Genomic DNA, 24,424 nt, shown 5'->3' on the forward strand with positions numbered 1-24,424 from the left:
TCAAAAAGTATTTTTATATGTCATTATGTTCTGCTATTTAATCCACATTTATTAAAAAAAATTTCATCTTATATGCAAGAATTTTATGTTTATTCACAATACTTTGATATCTTCGGAATTGTTGAAATGCATTCTTTTAACTATTATTAAGCATCGCGCACACAAAGAGCTATTTTAATGAATGTGGACAACTCAAAAATGAAATTTGATGTGAAAAGAAGTTTTTTGTATCTGTTTATTTTTTTCAACAAAATCATTTATATTTCCGGTTGCAAAAACATCTCAAAGTCGTTATTACTTGTTCCTATTTGCCCATTTTGCTGTACGCTATTTGCTTCTTGTATAAAATCGTTTTCAATTAATATTTCATTTTCATTATCTTGCTTGATGCAATAGTTTCCATCAGGTATTTCAAACATTTCACAGTCATTTCTGATGCTTTTAATACTTTCATAATTTGTCATGTTTGTTGATTTCTTTCTGCCTCTTTTGAAATCGGGTAAATAACCATTTTCTATACGAGAAATTCTTCTCTGTAATGTGGAGTACCATCTATTCTTAACTTGGTTTTCCGTTCTGCCTAAACTTTTTGCAATGAATGTCCATTTGTTACCAACTTTGTTTCGCATTGAAATAAGTTGTTCATCATCTTCTAAAGTCCATTTCCTGTTGTTGCGTGATGCATCACATAAATGATTTAACCATCTTTCACGACATTGTTTTCCAACTCGTTTGCCTAATTTTGATGCACATTTGTCCCATTGATGAGCGCCATTTGTTTCTACCCAATCAAGAATAAATTGATCTTCTTCTTGAGTCCATGAACCTTTTTTGATGTCTGGGTTAATAACATTTCTCCATCGATTGGCAATTTGTTGATTTTCTTTTCCAGGAAACATATGTGAAATAGAGTTCCAACTGGTACGGCCTATTTGCTTTTTAGACATGACTTTAATAAGAAGATGATCTTCATCTTTGGACCAATGGCTATTTGCGAAAAATTTAACATCAACACAATGCCTTGTCTTAGGGGATGGCTGGTGGAGATCATTAAGCTCTTCATTACTTTCCATCAATGAAAATCATTTCTCATCTTCACATCAAATTTGAACATCATTTTTGAATGCATTTCATTACAAATGAATTGTATACTTTACATTGGCACAAAAACGTCAAAACGATCAATTTAATCAATTGATTTTTGAATAAAATTTAAGCTGCCATCATATTTGTGTTAAACTATGATTTGTCATAGTAATGCCTCCTGCTCCTTCAGTAGGCTCAGCAGAAGCTGTTTGGCTCAGGTGGGATCTCTCTGATTACAGCATGCTCCGAAAGGTGGTGCTTGTTTTTGGTGGAGATATCCGTAAAGAAGTAGCCATTGAATCATTTCATGATGTTTCACTTTTATATCAAGAAGGCGAAGGAACAGTATCTCTCCAAGGCGTATTTTATATTACCTCAAAACGAATTGTTTTTCTACCAAACGATACATTTCCACATCCCAAACTTGTTCAAGGGACTTATGATTGCTTTCGTTATCTCTCAGCTACCGCTAGCGACTTCACAATGTCAATAACAGATACAGTTGGTGGAGTAGCAAATTTTCAATTTCATTCACCAACTGCTTTATTTCAATGCTTTAATTTACTTAGATTTATATCTGAAGAATCCAGAAAAGATGAAAATCGCTTTCGAAATTCCATTTGTGAAGTACTTTCTGGAGCCAAAAGAGAAGATACTCCATTTAACTCCATTGAAGTTGAGTTATCTGAGTGTGATCATATTCCTGAATTTATTAGTGATCTACCATCCGAATCCGGAGTTAATAATGATCAAATCATTCCATCCATATCCGGTCCACTCAAACATATGATGGATTATTCCAATCACGTACACTTTGGTATTCATCTTAAGTTTCGTATTCTTCTTGTTTTGTCATTATTAACCCTCATTCAATCATTTATTCCATTTCTTCCATCAGTTTGCATCGCTGTTTTCTTTGTATTAATGTACAATGGGTGGAAGATCATTGATAAAGGAAGAAAAGAAGAGCAAAACGAACAAAATGAAGGCAATAAAAATGTCTTTTCTTTTATGGAAGATTGGTTTGCATGGAAAAACACAAAGAAATCGTATATGCTGATGATGATATCTATCGCAACATTCATTGCTTGGCTAATATTGCCTAATAATTTGTATGCTGCATTTTGTGTATTAGCTTATTTCTTATTGTTAGTGAGGCCAATACTAAAAAGTAAAGTGTTAAATAGGATTGCCTCGGGATTTTGGTTCTGTACATAGTTTATGCGTTGTTTTTTAAATAAAAATTAAATAATTGAAAAATGTTACAAAAGAGAGTAAAACGCACGATTACTAACATGTAAACATATTAGGCTATAATTAACTTGTTTCCCATTAAATTAATGTTTTTATTGATTGTCTTTTCAACTGATTTCAAATTTGGTTGAAGAATTAACTTTTTGAAATGAATTCTATCGAGGACGATCAAAATCACAGTTTGACTGTATCAGCCGTTTATAAAACGTTGTGATGCGTCTGACCAAATATAACGCTCTCAAATTTATATCGTTTGTCAAACACCAAAAAATGTTTGTTGTATTGGCTTTAATTGCCTTAGCTTTTGCTACTGAACCAACAGAACAAGCACAAAAAGCTCCTGAACAAGAAGAAGTTGAAGAACCCGTTTCAACTCCACTTCCAAAATCAACAAGACGCCCACAGAGAAGAGGTGGAAAACCAAAACCACAAGAAGAAGAAGAACCTCAAGACAACGGCAAATGTCACGGAAATAAGTGCTCCAAGTATGACTTGTAAAGATGAATAAAAAACAATTTTTCACATATTTCTATTTGACTATGTTTGTTTGTATATTCTTAAACGGCTGCAAATTTAAATGGAAGAAGAAAACAAAGCTGAATTACTGTGCAGTATTGCGAGATCTCAGAATCAAATCAAAGAAGTCGAACAGTGGAGTATGAGTGAATGTAAGGAATTAAAGGAAAAACTATTACAACTTCAACAAGATCTTGACGATGAAATTGATAAAGAAGAGGAATATCACCGTAAAATATCGCAACGACTAAACTCCATTGCTAAGATTAAAGCTGAGATTTCACAGATTGTTCCCGAAGATACTAATTTCAAAATTGGCCCATAATTTGTTCAAGAAAAGAATTTATAAAACTGTTTAATGACAAACTTTAATTACTTACCGAAGTTTGAAGCTCGTTGATAATGAAAATTAACTCCGATGCTCTTTGTCTTACCTTTCTTGAGTGTGAGAAGCACAAATTTTCCAATCTGTTAACTATTCCATTTTTGATTTGATTTTGCATTCGAATTACGAATTCGAATGTTAAATCAAGAGCTGCCACTTGGAATTCGATCGATCTTGAAGCAATATTCAAAGGAACCAAAGAATAAATATCCTTAAATTGATCAGAATCCTCAGCTATCATTTCTGCCAATCCAATACCAAAGTCATCATCTGGTAGTTCTTGTAAATAAATTCTAACTTCTGATATAAAAAGTTCTTTTGTCAGCCTATCGGTGACGGTTTTTAGGGTGCTCCGAAGTATTGAATTTGTTCCTGGAATTTTCATGTCGTGAATGTTAAATAACAAAGTAATGTACCATGACCCAACTTGTGGAGCGATGTTAAGGACTTGCTCAAGAAGTATTGGACTCGTTATTACAGTTTTATCAGAGATTAATGAGCCGACGGTTGTTCGTAAAGTGGAAAGTGGCAAATCCAATTGTTCGAGGGCCAAAACGCGAATGAAGTTGTCGCTGGAAGATGTTAGAAGTTTTAGACAATCAGGATCCGATGGGGTGTATTTGCCTTTAAGAGCAGAAAAGGCTGTGATGATGGAATAATATTCATTCGGATTTTGCGAAGAATTAATCGAATTTTCAAGGGTTTTACCATAAACATTAATTAAGGCTTGGGAATCAGGAAGTTTGGACAATAATAAAATTGATGGAATTAAATGATCTGAATCTTGGAATAATGGATCTGAAAGAATAGTTCGTAGTTTATCAACAATTGTGGCATCTAACTCCAAGGTATTAATGAATATTTGACATAATTTGTAGTAGCAAAGAGAATCACAACATTTCATTAATGATAATAATAAGCCTTGAATTTGATGAACAAGATTTGGATGCGTTTTCGTTATTTCAAGAATAACAGATAAAGAGCTTAGAGGGAAATCTAAAATTGAGGCTTTGGCAATTTTGAAAAGTGGTTTGATTAATGTTTGATCATGAAGATATGCTGAGTACATCAAATGAAGACAAAGTTTCTTATGGTATTGATTTGTTGTTTGAGATATTTCTATAATTTTGCCTTTGCAATATGAAAATAAATTTTGATTGATTAAAGTTGAAAAAAACTTTAAAACTCGTGGTAAAATCAAGGGTTCATTGAGGAAACTTAATAGAGTTGGGGCTATGATGGAAAGCATATTTGGTGACAATGGAGCTAAACTAGAGAGAGCAGATAATGCATGAAACTGTGTTTTCAAATCTAAATTCAAAACAGAGTTTACCAATGATTTTACACAAAAAGATAAGTCATGTTGGATATAGGCTTGTCGCATCATTAAGGAAATATTTTTGTTTATTACAATAGGATCTTTTGAAGTAAAAGATGACTGAATTTCTGATAAAGCTTCTATAGATGCAGAGATACGGTCAGCCTCTTGCGAAGTGCATGTTGCATTATTTTTCTCTTTTGACTGCTTCTTTTTCATGAAAATCTAATGATATGAGTAAACTATGCAAATGAAAGACGACAAACGCAATTCATTTGACATGGCACTTTTCTTGGGATGACAGAGATCAGAGAACAAATCATCGCAATAATTGTAATCATTACTATTTTTTTATATTAATTTCTTGCAATAAATGATTTTTCTTTTTTAAAATATTAACGGAAAATTTCAAACATTTTATTCATTAATTTCAACCCATTCCAAATCTGTTGTTTTAGCACCTTTTCTTAAACAAATTGGCTGGAAAAAATCGTAGTTTAATTGTTTTGTACCACCTAAAATAATCCAATTATTCCATAAACATTCAGCCTCATTTTCATTTAATGGTTCAAAAGGAAAGCTAAATTCAGTCCCAAGAACATCAATAACATTACGTGACTTGTTAAACATAATGGAATTGACAAGTGCTGAATTATGTAAATTGAGAATTTTAACGTATTTCTCATCAAGGTTCAAAAGTGCAATTCGATCCTTAAACAAGAACAAAAGGGATTGTTCTTTCTTTTCTTTAGAATTTGAGATGCTTATGATATTGCCTTTTGAACACCATTGGAGAGAACACTCATTAATATTAATGTCTTTTGAATATTGCATCAATTGATTCAATTGTTTCTGGAATTTAACTTCACTACGCTCACATGCCTTTCCTTGATTGATAACTTTGAACATATTCCGACATTGAACATAAAGTGTTTGGTTGAGATCGTTGTTATCAATAAATAAAAGAGCAATTCGCCAAAATTTTTCCCACCTGAACGTAATGTGATAAAATAAGTCTATCCAATAAAGAATATTTGAAAAATCTTGTGGATAATTTTTAAAAATTTTCATTTTACGATAATTTTTATATAGTTTTGATATGCCGTTTGAATCAGGCATAGATGTATTTAAGTCTGTTAATTTTGTTTGAAGTTCTTGAATAGAAAAAAACGAATTTGAAAAATCTAATAATGTTGGATTTTGATATTCGATGATTGCTTTTTCAAACTTATTATATACTTCATATAAATCTACTATATACTTTAGGTCTTTGACTTTATTTTTTTTCTTTGCTTCTTTTTTTTCAATATATGGTTTCATTTCTTGCACAAATATATTTGTCTTTTCCATTATAGATCTTTCTGTTTTTATCATTTCTTCAATTAGTTCTTCCAATTTTAATTTGTTTGAAGAAGAACTTCCAGAAACATAATACATATATATTTCACATGATATTTCATTTTTTTGACGACAAATTTGGTTCAAACACCTAAAAAAACCGGATATGATACCAAAAAGAAAAATCGGCGTTTTAATAGGGCCAACAATCCCTGGAGATACAAGTGCACTTGATTCCATTTTTGATAATGCAAGGTTTGAAGAAGTTACACGAGAACAATGTAATATTTTGCCAATCAGTTCAAATTTACCTTTTATTGCTGTTGAAGTTCCTTCTTTTGGTGCATCTAAAATTTTATCGGAATACTCCCAGGTAAAGCAGCAGCATAAAAATAAAATTCTAAAAATCACAATGACTTCAATATCAGATACTTTAGATCAAAGTCTTCAGCATTTTTGGAACCAAATACCAAATTATGTGAACAATGATTTAGTTGATTTAAGTGAACTTAAGCTTAAACTCCCAAGATCAATGACAATAAATTTTGCACCAAATATATCAACAGCTTTATTTATGATATCAGTATACTGTGATCAAAATGATCTCCATCCAGCCAAATTTAACTTTTCCAATTCTGATATTCCCAAACTTGATGGCTTCAGATTATTTAATTATTTTTTTGACTCTGTACAAACCATAAATCTCAGTGGAAATCTGTTTGATGAAGCCACCTTTTATGAGCAAGACAAAGATTATTTATTTCCTGGTATTCAAGTGATAACAGATAATCCAGAAATTAATATTAAACCAGTTAAAAATTTCACGTTAAATTACCCTCAATTTGATTTTTCACGTCAAGAGAAACAGCCACAAGTTATTCCACCACATCCTATTTTTGTGATCAAATCTAATCCACAACCTCCACCTGTTACATTAGATGACTTTCCCATTGTAACACTTGACATAACACAGTTCCCTACTAATCGTTTCATATGCCAATTATTTAATAAGCTTTGGAATCCAATTGATGATTTGTCTTCGTTTTATTACCAAAACGCTGTTTTTTCGATAACTGCAAAAGCAAGCTATCATTTTTGTGAGTTTTTCCACTATGTGAATCAAAATTTAGTGAACGATATTTTTGAGGATAAAAATCGATTTGTGGGAATTGAGAAAATTAAAGAAACTATGAACTTTTACTTTCCAAATGGGTTTAAGGCAAGGCCCGCCAGGGTAAACTCCAGCCAATTGTACAATGGAATGTTTGCTGTGATTGTGCATGGAGTGTTTGAAAATGGAGGAGTTGTCTTCGGATTTGATAGATCTTTGGTTCTTGTTGATATGAATCATAACTTTTTTGTGGCAAATGATCATATTCTTATTCATGAACCACCACAGATTATGTAAATCTTTTGTTGATTTTTCATTTTGTTTTGATATAATATTTAATTCTAAAACAAATTAACTATTAATGGTATGTTGATACACGCAGCTTTTGTGGAATTAATGGTTGTTAATATAATAGAAGTAACAATTCCAATGGATTGGAGCATTTCATTACAAATTTAATAACTCATCTTGTATAGTTTTTAAGCATCTTGTATAGATTTCTAAATCAAAACTAAAGATTTTTTTGATCAAAAAATCATATGATTTAACGGTCGCAGCATCCCAGGTTTTATGAGTTCCCAAAATCACAATTTTGTAAGAAATCAAATCCAAGAATGCTTAAAATCATGTAGCGAAGTATGGGAAGAAGCAAGGGCAAATAATATGAAATCAACAACTAATGAAATGAAAACTGTTTATTCTCAGTTGGTCGATTTGCAACAAGATTTTGAAATTTACACAGATGTATTGCAGGAAAATCCTCCAGAAGTTCCATATGAATCAGTAATACAAGAATATGAGCGCATAAAATTTTTAAAATCCAGAGAATTAAAAAGCCAAAAAGAACAATTAATGAAATCAGTTGGTAAAGAAATAAGAGATGATGAAGATGTGGAGCTTGATGACTCTGAATCATCTGCTGGATTAATTTGCCCGATCACATCAGCTCTCCCAGAACATCCAGTTGTTTCAAAGATTTGTCATCATGTTTATGACAAAGATGCAATTGTGAAGTATATTAGACAACAGAATCAACAAGGTAAAAGACATGTTATATGTCCAGCAATTGGATGCAATCAGAAAATCTCACTGTCAGAGATAGCAGAAGATCCAGAGGTGACAAGGAAGGTTGAAAAAGCAAGAAAAGCACGAGATAGGAATTGGGAACAAATGGAATAAGTTCAAAAATTATTTTTATTCATAAAAAAGGAAAATGATAAGTTTTATTGATATCATATAAAAATAAGTATTTGTGTTATTATTGTTGAGATTATTTGAAACAAATACATTAGTTTTATGCAAAATAGAAAATGATTATTTAAGAGATGCTTTCCCTCAGCTTTGACAATCCTTCCATTTCTTCATTTAGCATTTGCAAGTGTTCTTTAAGTTTTGAGTTTCCAATTTTTTGTCTTTCTAATGTTTTCTGTAGTCTTTCAATCTGACTTTTTAGCTGCATTTCAGTAATCATTTTCCATTCGACTAATTCTTGTGCCCTTTCCTCCAACACTCTTGATTTCCATAGTAATTCTTCGTTTTCCATTATATTTTCATATCACATTTCTTTCCCGAACGATTATAATCTATTGAATGTTTTATTGGAAAAATAAATATAATATTAAATCACTATAAATGTCTACAGAAGAAAAAAATCCAAGCTTGGATTCTCTATCATCGTTAATGCAAATAATTTTTTCTTTAAATATAGGAAATATTTCTATTTTATCACAAATAATAATTAGCAAAATTGATGAAAATTATCCACTTTCCTCAATGATGATAATTAGCGAAATGATATACACATTATTTGTTATAAGAATAAAAGATTCTGACATATATTTAGATTTTATGAAAGGAATAAAAATATTAGAAGATAACAATAAACATAAATACAAAATATTTGATGTATTCATCCAATTTCTTCTTCACCAATATACACAAGAATCATATTATCTTCTTTATAGAATGATTGAACTTAATTTTGTTAACCCAAAAATTGTTAAAAATAATCCCTATTTTGCCCAATATAAGACAAGAGAAGAAATTTATAAACTAAGAAAATATAGAGATTGGTATAAAATCAGCAAAAATTTCAATGAACTTTCAAAGAATGATTGGGAACTACATAAGAAGTTAATTAAAGAAGGACATAATCCGAATGAAATAGCAAAAATAATTCGAAATGATGAAATCGAAAAACTTCAAGAAATATCATCACAACCAAATTTTGATTTTGATCAAACAATTAAGCCATCACTTTATGAAAGATGTTCATTTATTAATCATGAAAATGTGACATTAATTGATTATGCAGCATTTTTTTCTTCAGTTAAATGTTTTAAGTTTTTACTTATGAATGGTTCCAAGCTTGAGAATACAAGTAAATATGCAGTTGCAGGTGGAAATGAAGAAATTATTCATTTATGTGAACAAAATCATTCATCATTTGAAGATGCATATGAAACAGCAATCAAATACCACCGAAATGATATATTTAGTTATCTTTATGAAAATAAAATCGAAGGAGTCACTAATTTAGAATATTTCGGAAAAAAGTGTATTTCTTGTCATAATTACGAAATTTTTTTGTTTTTGCATAAAAAAGGAATGGAAATAAATGATGATATTATTGGTGAAGCTGCAAGAAATGGGAATCTATTTCTTGTTAAATATTTTCTTGGGTCATTTCGAACACCTAAAAATATTTTAACTTTCGCGTCACGCTCGAGGAATATTGAGCTTGTAAAATATCTTTTGGAAATAAAAGGAATTGATATAAATATGCAAGATATTTATTTTAATAATTTTCTTTTGTTTTTGAAGAATATTTGGAATTTATTTATATTATTTGAAACTGCACTTATGAATGCATCCGAAAATGGTCGTACAGAAATAGTTAAATTACTTCTAAAACAAGAAGGAATTGATATTAATTTTAAAAATATTTATTTGTTTTATTTGATATTTATTTAAATAATTTGATATTTCAAAATAATATTTGGAAATTATTTAAATTATTTTGGACAGCACTTAGTTCTGCATCATTCAATGGTCACTTAGAAATAGTTAAATTACTTCTTGAACAAGAAGGAATTGATATTAATTCTAAAAATATTTATTTGTTTTATTTAATACTTATTTTAATATTTTCTTATTTCAAAATAATATTTGGAAATTATTTAAATTATTTAAAACAGCACTTATGTATTCATGTGAAAGAGGTTATATCGACATGGTTAAATTACTTCTCGAACATGAAGGTGTTAATATTAATGCGATAGGTTTTTATATGTTTTGTTTGAAATTTATTTCAATAATTTGAAATTTCACAGTTATATTTGGAACAGCACTTGATTATGCATTTAAACATGGTCATGCAGAAATAGTTACATTACTTCTTGAACAAAAAGGTATTTGTTATAAAGAAGATATTGATTTGTTTTAATTATGATTTATCATAATAATTTTTTATTTCAAAATAATATATGGAATTTGCTTAAATTATTTCAAGAGGGATTTAATTTTTCAGCATTAATGGATCATATAGATATGGTGAAATTAATTCTCAACCAAAAACGAATTGATATCAATGGTAAAGGTATTTATTTACTTTATTTGATATTTATTTAAATAATTTGATATTTCAAAATAATATTTGGAAATTATTTAAATTATTTTGGACAGCACTTAGTTCTGCATCATTCAATGGTCACTTAGAAATAGTTAAATTACTTCTTGAACAAGAAGGAATTGATATTAATGCTAAAGATAGTTTTTATTATAATAATTTTATATTTTAAAATAATATTTGGAAATTATTTAAATTATTTTGGACAGCACTTATGAGTGCATCTATTGAAGGACAAAAAAAAATCGTTAAATTATTGCTTAAACAAAAAGGAATTGATATTAATGCTAAAGATACTAGCATGATTCATTTAAAATTTATTTTCATAATTTGATTTCTCAAAATAATATTTGGAAATTGTTTAAATTATTTAATACAGCACTTATGAAAGCATCTAAAAATGGCCGAATAAATGTAGTAAAATTACTTCTTGAACAAGAAAGTATTGATGTCAATGCAAAAGATATTTATTTGTTTTATTTAAGGCATAGATTGATGATTTAATGTTTCAAAACAATATTTGGAAATTCTTAAAATTATTTAATACAGCACTTAGTTATGCAACAATAAATGGACATACAGAAATTGGAAAATTATTATGTGAACATCAATAATAATGAATAAAAATCCTTTACTTATTTTATGTTATAAATAAGTGACATTGATTATTTGAATCATGAAATTCTTACTTCAGAAAAGAATTTCATGTATTTTTATACATTTTGTAAAACTCTTACGTTTCCTTAATTTATGCAATTATCTGAATGTTAGATGAAGTGGCATGTTACACATCCAAGTTAATATTTATCATTACATTACACATCCAAATAAATATTTATCATTACATTACATATCCAAATAAATATTTATCATTACATTACATATCCAAATAAATATTTATCATTACATTACATATCAAAATAAATATTTATCATTACATTACATATCAAAATAAATATTTATCATTACATTACATATCCAAATAAATATTTATCATTACATTACACATCCAAATAAATATTTATCGTTACATTACATATCCAAATAAATATTTATCATTACATTACACATCCAAATAAATATTTATCATTACATTACATATCAAAATAAATATTTATCATTACATTACACATCCAAATAAATATTTATCATTACATTACACATCCAAATAAATATTTATCATTACATTACATATCCAAATAAATATTTAACATTACATTACATATCCAAATAAATATTTATCATTACATTACACATCCAAATAAATATTTATCATTACATTACACATCCAAATAAATATTTATCATTACATTACATATCCAAATAAATATTTATCATTACATTACATATCAAAATAAATATTTATCGTTACATTACACATCCAAATAAATATTTATCATTACATTACACATCCAAATAAATATTTATCGTTACATTACATATCCAAATAAATATTTATCATTACATTACACATCCAAATAAATATTTATCATTACATTACATATCAAAATAAATATTTATCATTACATTACACATCCAAATAAATATTTATCATTACATTACATATCCAAATAAATATTTATCATTACATTACACATCCAAATAAATATTTATCATTACATTACATATCAAAATAAATATTTATCATTACATTACATATCAAAATAAATATTTATCATTACATTACATATCAAAATAAATATTTATCATTACATTACACATCCAAATGAATATTTATCATTACATTACACATCCAAATAAATATTTATCGTTACATTACATATCCAAATAAATATTTATCATTACATTACACATCCAAATAAATATTTATCATTACATTACATATCAAAATAAATATTTATCATTACATTACACATCCAAATAAATATTTATCATTACATTACACATCCAAATAAATATTTATCATTACATTACATATCCAAATAAATATTTATCGTTACATTACACATCCAAATAAATATTTATCATTACATTACACATCCAAATAAATATTTATCATTACATTACATATCCAAATAAATATTTATCGTTACATTACATATCCAAATAAATATTTATCATTACATTACATATCAAAATAAATATTTATCGTTACATTACACATCCAAATAAATATTTATCGTTACATTACATATCAAAATAAATATTTATCGTTACATTACATATCAAAATAAATATTTATCGTTACATTACACATCCAAATAAATATTTATCGTTACATTACATATCAAAATAAATATTTATCGTTACATTACATTTAAATTATTAAAATGAATTTATAGAAATTTTATTACTTCCAATTTGCCTTTTTAGCGAAAACAAACAGTAAAATGACTACGATTACCACGAGGACGCATCCCACGACAATTCCCGCGATTGCACCTCCCGCCAGCTCCGGCAGCACTCCTTCTTCGAAGTCCTCATTCGACGGCGCCGCGACCACCAGTTGGTGCTCTTCGACTTCATCTGTCTCCATTCCTGTTCTTGTTCTTGTGCACCTCAGCGACAGTGCAGTTGCCGAACCTCTTTGCGCCAACGATGCCACGCTTAGCCATTTGCTGCATTCGAAGTTTCCTCTTGCAGCTATTAATGTCTTTCCGTTAGCGAACAAATTATTTGCTTCAGTTGTCTTTAAATTTTCGATATTTATTGATACGTTAATTAACTTTGGGATTTTGTTTTCATTTATCAATTGATAATTACCCAAATTAATTAACGGAGTTATATCATTAAATATATTAATGTTAATGATTAAGTTATTGTTAATGTTAATATGTTCGTACATATTTTCAGGTGATATTATCGATGCATCTTTCATGATTAAATTATTTGTGATTGTTAAGTTAGTAAATGATACATATGCATTATCATTAACTTCGATGTTATTAATTATTAATTCATTTCCATCTTCAGCTTTAATTGATGCTGAATAATTTATTGTTATTTCTTTCATTGTATTATTCGTTGTTGTGATCTTAGTTACATTATATTTGGTTTCATTATTAACAGAAAAAATTGGTATCAAATCTTCAACACCAACAAATGTAACTTGACGAAGTTTACGTAATAAGTTACATATCGATTGATATCGAGAACTAATGTTAATGTTCGGTATCATTTGCTCAATGATAGTTGGTAATATCGTGTGAATGTTATATAACAATTGATACATTGATTGAAGACTTTGCAGTTCTTCAAGTGTAAGTTGCGAATTTCGGATAATGTTCGAACTAATCAATGGCTGTTCGTTGTTTGCTGTCAATTTGACGCCATTAATGAATTTGTCAATTGGTATCATGTCATAGATTGTATACTCGCCATTACCTTCAAGTGACGTAATAAGCGAAGTGATTGTCGATGTTGGCGTTGTTGCTGTTTCATAAAATGATTTTAAGTTGATGAAACTTGTCTCTGTAGAAGATGTAAATAGTGTACTAATCGGATTACCTCCCGCTAAGAAGTTATTAAGAAACTCAGAGATAAATGTGATGATGCTTGATGAGCCTGGATTTTGACTTTCAAGGATTTGCGGTAATTTGACATCTGGAGATTGAAGTAAACCAATCAAATTTTGCAGTTTCTGTGAATCAAATCCAAACTGTGTAAGAAATGGAAGAGATGAATTAATAATAGATGAAACATAATTTAAAACAGTTGTGCCATCAATACCAATCATAGAAATCAAAGAAGGAAGTGGTAGATATTGTAAAACATTAATAATTGGTTGGATTTGTTGGATTTTGGTTGTGTTGATTGATAAAATTGATGTTAACATTTGGATTTGGAAGTTTCCTAACATAGGTAAAAGAGATACAATTGGCGCAATGTTCTGAGATTGACATTGAGCAAGTGGTACATCATTTGAAAGATCTTGAATGAAATTATTAAATTCTTCAACACTTGAATTTAAGTTAAGATTAATCGCTCCAATGAGTTGACTTAATGCAGGATTATCAGCTGATGTGATGATAATCCCGATAAGAGAGTTTAGATTGGAGATGAGAGACTCAAATAAACCATAGAAATTTGATGTGGGGTTTGTCACAAAATCAAAACACGATTCAATGATCTCAAAAAGTGGAACAACCGCGGCGCCCGTTAAATTAACCCCTAACAAATTCGATATGTCATAAAACATGTTAAAAACATTCTTAGGTTCTAATATGGCAGATGCAAAGTTGACAATGGTTTGCGTCCAATTAAATGGAAAACCAATAATATCATAGAAAAGTATATCGGCTGTCAATTTGCAATACTTGAGATTATCAATTTGTGAGTCAAGTGAATCCATAAGCTCTGGAACCATTGGAGGGAAAATCTCAATGAGTGAGTTTGTGGAAAAATAGTTATAAAATTCTTTCCAATATATGTATCTTTGACTAAGCGTATTTTCAGTAAAGTTAAACATCTTGTTTGCAACAGGAGCTAAAGGACCAACTTCTGTCATGGTAACATTAACTATTTGGCTTAAATGAAGTGTAATTAATGGAACAATAGTTGTGATAGATCCAATTGTAATTCTTGTTTCAGGAGTGATGGTGCTTAAAACTTGTGATAAGTTTCCAAAGTAAACTTTTTGGGAGCTGGTTAAGCCAAATTGTGTATGAAATTCATCAAATGTTACATTATATCCAAGGAAGTTTTCACAAGCATGGAAGATATTTATGAGCCCAGTTAGATTATATCCGTATTCAGCAAAGGTGTCAAGTATAGACATTCCTGGTTGAATAGAATACATGATTTCTCTGACTATATCTACGTCAAGATTGGCGAACAAAAAAAATGAAGAAAATGCATCAAACATGGACCCAATGTTAGGAATCATTGAATCTGTAAATTCTGTAAGAAATGCTGACATTAAAATATGAATACGATAAAAACCATATATTAAACTATCTGGTGCTGTAAACAATTCTCTTACATTTGAGTCTGGGTTGATTGAATGAAGAATTCTAACAACTTCTTCATCATCAAAATTAAATATAGTTGATAAGTCATGAAGTGTGTATCCACCAACTAAGAAAGTCATTACATCAAATGAATCCGAAGCCTCTTTACTAAAGCCAAGTAATAATGGTAAGATAATAAAAATCATTGTGGCGTGAACTCCGATCAATTTAAAATGTAATGTATTCAAAAAAGAGATCGTACAACAGAAAATTTAAATAGAACGAACAGCTTTACTCATGGCTGTGTTCGTGCAACAGCCCGATTGCTTTTTCAAAAGGGTTTTGTTAATACATGTACTTATACAACTCACGTTATCATGATTTTCATATTTGAAGGGTTCTCATTACCAATCCCAAATGTTTTTTAACCCCTTCTACGTCGTAAAAATAATTGAATAGTTTTTGACAATGCCATTTGGCAAGGATCATTTAAAATTGCGAGTTGGTGTAAATATTTTCAGCTGAAGGCATTTTCCCCAGAAAGACGTTTATTTTTACATCCTATTTTTTTTAAATTCTTTTTCCTGTAAAATGAATTATAAATCATTTCTGACAAATATCAATTAATAAATTAATGTCGTTTAAAAGAAGGATATAAATGTCAGTTATTTAATAACTTAATCCTTAACAAAAACATGATCAGGTTTTTGGCGTGTATTTTGAAGCTCCCACTGGTATTACATGATTAAAAGCATTCATTCGTTAAATCTTCAAATAAAAGATATTATGACAAGATATTATGACAACATCATCTCATGCAAAAAATATTACATTCAAACGATAACAAATCATCATTAGCCAAAGAAACATTTTCACTAGAAAGATTAATTTAATGAAACTTTGAAGATTGCTTTTATTTTTCTAAACATAAAATGCTTTAGAAAAAAACCGGAAAAAATCAACTTTTTGTTAATTAATTAACGGTTTGTCAATCAATGGCTGAAGCAAACTTCGATATCAACGAATTCCTGAACAATGCCATGAAACCACAACCAGTGGAGCCCAGCGAAGATGATTTTGTTCGTCTGTGCCAACAATTTCAACGTCATTATTCTACTCTTCCAAATCTTCTATCAATTACTCAACCCATGACAGTTGTTGGAAGTGTCCATGCTCAACTTGATGACATCCATGAACTATTTGATGTTTGCGGTGCCGTTCCATACACATCATATTTATTTTTAGGTGACTTTGTTAATTATGGTGATCGAAATATTGCCACAGTATGTCTTTTATTCTCGCTCGCTCTCAAGTATCCCGACCACGTATATTTACTTCGTGGAGCTCATGAGTCACGCCGTCTCACACTTGTATGTGGTCTTTACGAAGAAATTATTAATGCTTATGGTTCACCACGTGCATGGGAAGCATTAATGGATGCCTTTGATTCACTTCCTTTAGCAGCACAAGTATGTTATCAATTCTTTTGTTTATCAGGCGGAATTGATAAATCAATCGTTAAACTTAATCAAATCAACGAATTCAACAGATTTGTCGAGGTTCCACTTGCTGATTCTTGGTCATCTCTTGTCTGGTCCATTCCGAAAGAGGGAATCACCGAATTCACTCCGATAGAAAACCGCCACGGCTATTTCTTTGGTGAACCAAAAATTGACAAGTTCCTTAAAGATAACGGTCTCAGCTGCATCATCAGGTCGAAACAACTTTGTATGAATGGTCATACAAATATGTTTAATGGAAAATGCATAACTGTTTGGTCTGCCCCTAACTTCTGCGGATGGATTCAAAATGCTGCTTCTGTTGTACAAATGCATGCACAAACTTCGCAATTCGGTCAAAAAGGTGGAAGCGCACAAACTTACACAATTAATACATTTAAAGCAAGACCAGAATCAGAAAGAATTGAGCAAAATAGACCACCATTCCAAGACGTTCATTCACTTGATCACATTTATATTAAGCATCTTCCAAAACTACCTTAAACAGTTAATTCATTTCAAGTTTTTTTTATTTGTGGATAACATTTATTTTATGAAGTTTCGTGTTATGTTAAAAATGGTAATGGAATATCGATCAATTTCTTGATTTTTATTATTTTAATAATACTTAAAAATATTAAGTAATGAGTGAAATTATTTTATACGGCACTAATAATTTTAAATTTTGTAAACAAAAAATTTCTAAATTAAATCATTAGAAAATATAATTTCCTTAATCAAATAATATATCAAATAAAAAAGAGTATATTTTTATTAAAGGTTTCTTTTTGTGAACCGATGATTTAGCTAAACACTTTGCGATATGTGTACTTAAAGTTGCTCGATAAATGTTTATAAATAATTAACGGTCGAGTGGTTTTGTATTTAACACTTTTTCAAGAGGAAAATTCAAATTAAACCGTTTTTGACTTCACAAATGGTCAGAGAGATTGTTCACCTCCAAGCAGGCCAATGTGGTAACCAAATCGGCGCTAAATTCTGGGAAGTTATTTCAGATGAACATGGTATTGACCCAACAGGTTCATTTCATGGCGATAGTGATCTTCAATTAGAAAGAATCAACGTTTATTATAACGAAGCCACTGGTGGTAAGTATGTCCCACGTGCTGTCCTTGTTGATCTTGAACCAGGTACCATGGATGCTGTTCGTGCTGGTCAATATGGCCAATTATTCCGCCCAGATAACTTCGTTTTCGGTCAATCTGGTGCTGGTAACAACTGGGCTAAAGGTTATTACACTGAAGGTCAAGAACTTGCTGAGTCAATTCTTGATGTTGTTCGTAAAGAAGCCGAATCTTGTGATGCTCTTCAAGGCTTCCAACTTGTCCATTCTCTCGGAGGTGGTACCGGCTCAGGTCTTGGTACTCTTCTTCTTAACAAACTTCGTGAAGAATATCCAGATCGTATTCTTTCCACATATTCCATTGTTCCATCACCAAAGGTTTCTGATACTGTTGTTGAACCATATAACTGCACTCTCTCTGTCCACCAACTTGTCGAATCTGCTGATGAAGTTTTCTGCATTGATAACGAAGCACTTTATGATATTTGCTTCCGTACATTAAAGCTCACCACACCCACATATGGTGATCTTAACCATCTTGTATCAATGGTTATGTCCGGCACAACATGCTCATTAAGATTCCCAGGTCAACTTAACTCTGATCTTCGTAAGCTTGCAGTTAACCTTGTACCATTCCCACGTCTTCACTTCTTCATCGTAGGCTTCGCTCCACTCACCTCCCGTGGCTCACAACAATATCGCGCATTAACGGTTCCCGAACTTACATCACAATTATTCGACAACAAGAACATGATGGCCGCCTGCGACCCACGCCGTGGTGTTTACTTAACTGTTTCTGCACATTTCCGTGGAAGAATGTCATCCAAAGAAGTCGATGAGCAAATGCTTAACATCCAAGCGCGTAACACATCATACTTCGTCGAATGGATTCCAAACAACGTGAAGAGCTCCATCTGCGATATCCCACCACGTGGTCTTAAGATGGCAGCAACATTCATCGGCAACACAACAGCATTCAGAGAATTGTTCACACGCGTCGACTCACAGTTCCAAAAGATGTACGCACGAAGAGCTTTCATCCATTGGTACGTCAACGAAGGACTCGAAACAGTCGAATTCGATGAGGCGAGATCAAACATGACCGACTTAATCCAAGAATACGAAATGTACGAAACAGTTGGAATTGACGAAGTCGGCGAAGAAGAGGAAGAAGGTGAAGGCGAAGGAGAAGCAATGGAAGACTAAATAAATGACCAATGAAATATATTTACTTTGATGTTGTACATTCGTTTTTGAGTAAGAAATTGTTCGGTTGATGAAAAATTTTTAGGCGATTTCGGGATATGATAAATTAATTCTTAAAACATTTCATTTTGCAGAAACCTCTATGAACCACAGCTTTTTAATATGCTTTGAAAAAACTATTTTTACATGTGCTGTATGTTGCAATTTCAATTGGATTTGGCTTCAAGAAAGAAAAGAATGCAAAAGACCGTTTAATGAAAAAGGATTATTAACGGCTTAAACCGAAAAGTGGCTGTATACAACCACGAATGGAAGAAGATAAAGATCTTTCTGAAGGTCCAGAAGAAAAGGAAATACAAAGTGATAGTGATAGTGATGAACTTAAAAAACTTCACCCCGTTAAAAATCCTGAAGAAAAAAATTCTGAATCAGAAAGTGAAAGCAATGAAGAATCAGAGTCAAGCCAAGAAGCACAAGATAAAGAAGGCCCCAAGAAAAAACGGAAAAGTAAAAAAGACTCTGAAAAAGAAGAAGATCCCGAAACTCTTACCCAAGAAGAAAAAGAAGGACGAGAACGAATTGAAAAATTATTCCGTGAATCCATGAAAACACGAAATTCCACACGTAAAACAGATGAAGAAAAAGTTCAACGCCGTGAACGTTGTGTGGAGCGAATCAAAAATCTTCTAAAACGTATGGAAGAAGCCAATTCCAAAGATCAGCGAAGTTTCGAACAACACAAGCCACCGCTTGCACGGGTTCGGTATGTGAAAGAGATTGCCAAAGCCATATGTGATCAAAAATTAACCAAAATTTTAATGTCAGAATACTACAGAGAATTTTTAGGCCTTTTATGTGAATGGATTACACCCTACCAAGCCGACCATAAGACTTATCCATCGATTGGTCTTCGACTTGAAGTGTACAAAATAATCGAAAAGTTACCAATTAATAAAGAATTCCTTCAGATCATCGCAGAGAATCGTAGCTCGGGTTCTGATGACTCTGATATTGTCCAAGTTCTCCAAAGCACGCCAACACAGAAAGGAACCGAAGAAGAGAAAATAATTGGTCGGATCTTAGAACGATGGCTCCGAATCGTTGTGACGAATCCGGACATTGAGGCGAGCAAGGAGACGATTACGGAGGATAGTCTTGAGATTCTGCGCGATGTCTCATCTTATCCGATACGGCAAGCTAATGATTTGGACATAAAATTGGAAGAAAAGGCAAGAAAGCACAGAAAAGCTGCTGGCGTGCAACAGCAACAGGACGCGCCAATGCCAACAAGATTCTTAGTGCCGCCGAAGTCAGGCCATACAAGAAAGAAGAGACGTGATTGAATAAACAAAATGGTTATTGTCAATACGTTTTGATTCTGATATCACTTATAAAATGTTTTGGAGTCGCATAGTGTGTTAACTTACATTCACAAGGAAATTGTTGAATTTTACAAATTTATGATTTGACATTTTTCAAATAAATGTTTGTTGTATTGCTTTCTCTATTGCTTGTGTAATTATTCTCTATAAAATTGTAAACGAATTCTGTAAAATTATATTTGGAAGAAATTTTAAAATTGTAAAACAAAAATTTTTATTATCTTTTTCACACTCCGTATAAAATTACTAATTTCATTTATTGTGGCATTGCAAACGTTAGGAACATTGCGGCCAAAATTCCTGCTGTTATAGAAAACGACATCAGAAATCCCGCCAAACCTCTATCTTCCGATGGCACTTTTTCATTATTCGATCCGTAAAGCATTGAAACAGTGCCGAAATAACCGTTGGTTACAGCAAACGGTATCGTCCACAAAAAAGTCCAATAGGGGTCCCCCAAATTTACAACATTTTCAATGGTTAACATAAAAATTGGGAAAAAGAGAACTCTTACTAAGACGGGAATCCAAGCAAATTTGATGCTCGGCCACATATAACGTACAGGCAAATATCTACCGACCCAGTCAAATATGCAAAAGATTGCGGTAATAATAACGGATGACCAATCACCAATTGCAGGAACTTCTTTAACGAGTGTCATGTAGCCTGGGAATAGTGTTAGTGTAACTAAGAAGTCAAAAAAGACACTTAACCATTCAACCCATATAAGTTTGATGGTTGATAATAATGACCTAGAACATTTCACCGTTTCGCCTGAGGATGAAATCATATTGCGTGATAAGGTTTGAATTTTACTGACATGTAATAAATATATTAATGTGATTATTAAAACTATGGCTGTAAGGAAAAAATATACCGCAGATGATATAATAAGTTGTTCCTTGGATGAAAAAAGAGCTTTGGTAAGAATACGAAGTCCGGCGGCAATTACTCCACAACATCCATTTCCACTTGATACCAAAGAGGTATATGTGGAATCAAATTTGGCTGCAATTGAAAAGGCTGTTGATGAAATTATTGATGAAAAAACTGCAGAACCTCCTACACATATAACAGTAACCCAATAAATCACTTGAGCAGAAAACTTAAATAGAATGAAAAAGGGAAGAATTATAACAATAATTGAAAGTGCAACAAGACCAATGATTAGTGCAATTTTAAGATTACTTGGCATTATGAAACAAAGTATAAGTGAAATAACAGATGAAGGAAAGTTGTACGCACGACTTAAAACAGCTCCCATGTCTTTGCGTTCACATGCTTGATCAAAAATGTCAATAGCGTTGATGGCAATATTAAAAACTAAAAGGGCAGCATTACCCAGAAGAAATAGCAGAAACTTCTGCTTCTTTTCTTCTGATTTCGTTGGAGCGTCAACGCTTGAAGTTAAGAATTCTTCGAGGTTATTAGACTGAATCTGGAAATGATCCCATCGAAAACCGCTTCGAATAGCGGTTATTAATACAAAAAGTGGAGTGTATAATTTTTTTTATTAGACGATAAGATATTTCATGTGCTCCCTTCACTAAAAGCAGGTGAATCCTTGTTTAAAAATTTTTAACATTAGTTTCATGGATATCTAAATATCTTTGAAATTTAATTTTTTTTATAGATTGGATTATCAAATTTGACATTCTGATAACAAAAGCATGCTGTCATATGAATAATTTCGAACAAAGTACAAGACATATGCAATACAATTCGTGCTTTGTCAACGAAAACTATAACAAAATTTCGGTGATTCCAACAAATAACTACAAATAAACCAATCAATGTTTTTTATCGTCTTGAATGACAGCACAAAACAAAAGCTCAGTCGGTAATATTTAAAGAGATATATCTTAAAATCAAGCGAATAAAATTCTTTAAGACTTGATTATATTTTTAAAGATATAACATATAAGAATGATTTTGCTTTAAAAAAAATTATCGCACGAAATTTTGTGAAAAATTTTTATTTTTTAAATCGGCAAAATTCCCCATCCAAATTAAATGCCTTCTTAATTTTCTTAAGTGATTCAAAATTTGAGAAGCATTTTCATTTAATTTTCAATGTATTATTGTAGTTTCTCTTTTTTCTTAATAATTATCGGAGTTTGGGAAATTAAAACTTTAACCTGTTTTTTGCCTCACCTTTTGGAAATTTTCGTTTAAAAACCCAACCGATTTTCAGAAAAAGATGGTTATAAACACAAAGTCAACAGTTTCCACTGTATAGCCAACTAATTTAACGGCTTTGATGACATCACTTCATATTATGTTTTTTTGGAGAAAATCTCTTTCTTACCAAGAACCAATCGAGAAATTAGCATTCAATATGCTCACTCATTTATCTAATGATAAAGAAAATATTGTTGTTTCTCCATATTCTGCGTTTTCAGTTCTTTTAATGTCGAGTGCTATTTTCAAAGAATCAACACGTAGGCAAAATTTTGAAGCACTCGGAATTCCAACCAATACTAGTGTTAAAGACCTACTTACAGCACTCAATCAATTAATTAAAACTATTGAAGTACAATCAAGTGACGGAAATGTTAGTGGTGCAAACTCAATCTGGCCTAACAAATTTTTTAATTTTGATACATCTTTGTATGCACCATTAGAACAATATCTTGGAGCAAAAATAACTCCAGTTGAATTTCCACAACCAGGCTGTGATTTAATTAACAAACATGTTGAAGAAGTTACACACGGCCTCATCAAGAATATATTAAACCCACTGCAAATGGACAATTTGATCCATTCAATAATCGTCAATGCTATTTATTTCAACTCCAAATGGAAGAAACCCTTTGAGAGTGGAAATACCAATGAGGAAACATTTACACTTCTTGATGGGACTGAAGTGAAAACAAAACTTATGCAGAAAAAAGATGAATATTTATATGGTGAAGATGAAAATGCAAAAATTTTATCAATGGAATATATCAACGACTATTCCATGGTTTGTATTCTTCCCAAGCTTAACAGCGTAGAATCTTTCCGTGCGGTAAAGACAGCACTAGCTAACGGTAAATATAAAGACTATCTTAAAATGCTTTCTCCCAAGCCAATAGAAGTTGACGTTAAGATTCCGAAGTTTAAGCATTATTGGGGAACAAGATCTTTGACTAAAATGTTAAATGATATGGGAATTAAAGACATGTTTAATCCCACAATTGAATTACATTTCGTTGATGATATAGTCCAAAAGGCAGTAATTGAGGTTGACGAAGTTAAAACTGAGGCAGCGGCAGTCACAATATCCTTCATATTACCGGGAGCTCTAATCGATTTTAACAAGCCAATGCCACCAAGTTTCCATGCTGATCATCCATTCTTCTATTTTATAACTCATAAAGAAGGAACAATTTTGTTCGCTGGTGAGTACATCAAACCTGAGTAAACAGGAAACTTCTTTCTATGTGTGTTGAAACTCATAATATTATTATGAATGAAGTTATTTGACTTAACGTTATTGAAATTGATTTAATTTTTGGGTATCGCTCGAACAAATTTACTTACATCCATGAGTACAAATTTTTTTTAATAATGTTGTTTTTAGCAATTTTTTTCTTATGTGCTTTGTAAATTCAGAAAAAATTCCTTCGAAATCATATGAATTTTTTAAGGCTGTTTGAATCAGTTCTTTTCATTCTTAATTAATACCTAAATATTATTTCCTTGATGCTCAGTTATTTTATGGT

General features: G+C 30.9%; 12 protein-coding genes across 12 annotated transcripts; 8 read left to right on the forward strand and 4 right to left on the reverse strand.

Annotated features, from left to right (window-relative positions):
• Nucleotides 1–257: 257 nt before the first annotated feature.
• On the reverse strand, nucleotides 258–1,073 carry GO595_006714 (Myb-like DNA-binding domain containing protein; the record flags this gene model as incomplete). Its single annotated transcript, XM_067920098.1, has 1 exon — nucleotides 258–1,073. One exon carries the CDS (start codon nucleotides 1,071–1,073, stop codon nucleotides 258–260), a length of 816 nt encoding a protein of 271 aa, XP_067773142.1.
• Nucleotides 1,074–1,257: 184 nt separating this feature from the next.
• Nucleotides 1,258–2,304, forward strand: GO595_006715 (uncharacterized protein; the record flags this gene model as incomplete). Its single annotated transcript, XM_067920099.1, has 1 exon — nucleotides 1,258–2,304. The coding sequence occupies one exon, from the start codon at nucleotides 1,258–1,260 to the stop codon at nucleotides 2,302–2,304; it is 1,047 nt and encodes a 348-aa protein (XP_067773143.1).
• A 249-nt stretch (nucleotides 2,305–2,553) lies between these two features.
• GO595_006716 (uncharacterized protein) lies at nucleotides 2,554–2,838 on the forward strand (the record flags this gene model as incomplete). The annotated part of the gene is made up of 1 exon (XM_067920100.1): nucleotides 2,554–2,838. One exon carries the CDS (start codon nucleotides 2,554–2,556, stop codon nucleotides 2,836–2,838), a length of 285 nt encoding a protein of 94 aa, XP_067773144.1.
• Nucleotides 2,839–2,917: 79 nt separating this feature from the next.
• On the forward strand, nucleotides 2,918–3,181 carry GO595_006717 (uncharacterized protein; the record flags this gene model as incomplete). Its single annotated transcript, XM_067920101.1, has 1 exon — nucleotides 2,918–3,181. One exon carries the CDS (start codon nucleotides 2,918–2,920, stop codon nucleotides 3,179–3,181), a length of 264 nt encoding a protein of 87 aa, XP_067773145.1.
• A 43-nt stretch (nucleotides 3,182–3,224) lies between these two features.
• GO595_006718 (uncharacterized protein) lies at nucleotides 3,225–4,310 on the reverse strand (the record flags this gene model as incomplete). The annotated part of the gene is made up of 1 exon (XM_067920102.1): nucleotides 3,225–4,310. One exon carries the CDS (start codon nucleotides 4,308–4,310, stop codon nucleotides 3,225–3,227), a length of 1,086 nt encoding a protein of 361 aa, XP_067773146.1.
• A 3,550-nt stretch (nucleotides 4,311–7,860) lies between these two features.
• On the forward strand, nucleotides 7,861–8,187 carry GO595_006719 (e3 sumo-protein ligase nse2; the record flags this gene model as incomplete). The annotated part of the gene is made up of 1 exon (XM_067920103.1): nucleotides 7,861–8,187. One exon carries the CDS (start codon nucleotides 7,861–7,863, stop codon nucleotides 8,185–8,187), a length of 327 nt encoding a protein of 108 aa, XP_067773147.1.
• A 4,760-nt stretch (nucleotides 8,188–12,947) lies between these two features.
• Nucleotides 12,948–15,752, reverse strand: GO595_006720 (uncharacterized protein; the record flags this gene model as incomplete). Its single annotated transcript, XM_067920104.1, has 1 exon — nucleotides 12,948–15,752. One exon carries the CDS (start codon nucleotides 15,750–15,752, stop codon nucleotides 12,948–12,950), a length of 2,805 nt encoding a protein of 934 aa, XP_067773148.1.
• A 789-nt stretch (nucleotides 15,753–16,541) lies between these two features.
• On the forward strand, nucleotides 16,542–17,549 carry GO595_006721 (protein phosphatase; the record flags this gene model as incomplete). The annotated part of the gene is made up of 1 exon (XM_067920105.1): nucleotides 16,542–17,549. The coding sequence occupies one exon, from the start codon at nucleotides 16,542–16,544 to the stop codon at nucleotides 17,547–17,549; it is 1,008 nt and encodes a 335-aa protein (XP_067773149.1).
• Nucleotides 17,550–17,982: 433 nt separating this feature from the next.
• GO595_006722 (beta-tubulin) lies at nucleotides 17,983–19,335 on the forward strand (the record flags this gene model as incomplete). Its single annotated transcript, XM_067920107.1, has 1 exon — nucleotides 17,983–19,335. One exon carries the CDS (start codon nucleotides 17,983–17,985, stop codon nucleotides 19,333–19,335), a length of 1,353 nt encoding a protein of 450 aa, XP_067773150.1.
• Nucleotides 19,336–19,643: 308 nt separating this feature from the next.
• Nucleotides 19,644–20,678, forward strand: GO595_006723 (uncharacterized protein; the record flags this gene model as incomplete). Its single annotated transcript, XM_067920108.1, has 1 exon — nucleotides 19,644–20,678. One exon carries the CDS (start codon nucleotides 19,644–19,646, stop codon nucleotides 20,676–20,678), a length of 1,035 nt encoding a protein of 344 aa, XP_067773151.1.
• A 295-nt stretch (nucleotides 20,679–20,973) lies between these two features.
• GO595_006724 (Nucleoside transporter family protein) lies at nucleotides 20,974–21,981 on the reverse strand (the record flags this gene model as incomplete). The annotated part of the gene is made up of 1 exon (XM_067920109.1): nucleotides 20,974–21,981. One exon carries the CDS (start codon nucleotides 21,979–21,981, stop codon nucleotides 20,974–20,976), a length of 1,008 nt encoding a protein of 335 aa, XP_067773152.1.
• A 1,014-nt stretch (nucleotides 21,982–22,995) lies between these two features.
• Nucleotides 22,996–24,123, forward strand: GO595_006725 (serpin family protein; the record flags this gene model as incomplete). The annotated part of the gene is made up of 1 exon (XM_067920110.1): nucleotides 22,996–24,123. One exon carries the CDS (start codon nucleotides 22,996–22,998, stop codon nucleotides 24,121–24,123), a length of 1,128 nt encoding a protein of 375 aa, XP_067773153.1.
• Between the last annotated feature and the right edge of the window lie 301 nt (nucleotides 24,124–24,424).

This window comes from Histomonas meleagridis (assembly GCF_020186115.1).
Source record: "Histomonas meleagridis strain 2922-C6/04-10x chromosome Unknown contig_46, whole genome shotgun sequence".
In the NCBI taxonomy this organism is placed as follows: Eukaryota; Parabasalia; order Tritrichomonadida; family Dientamoebidae; genus Histomonas; species Histomonas meleagridis.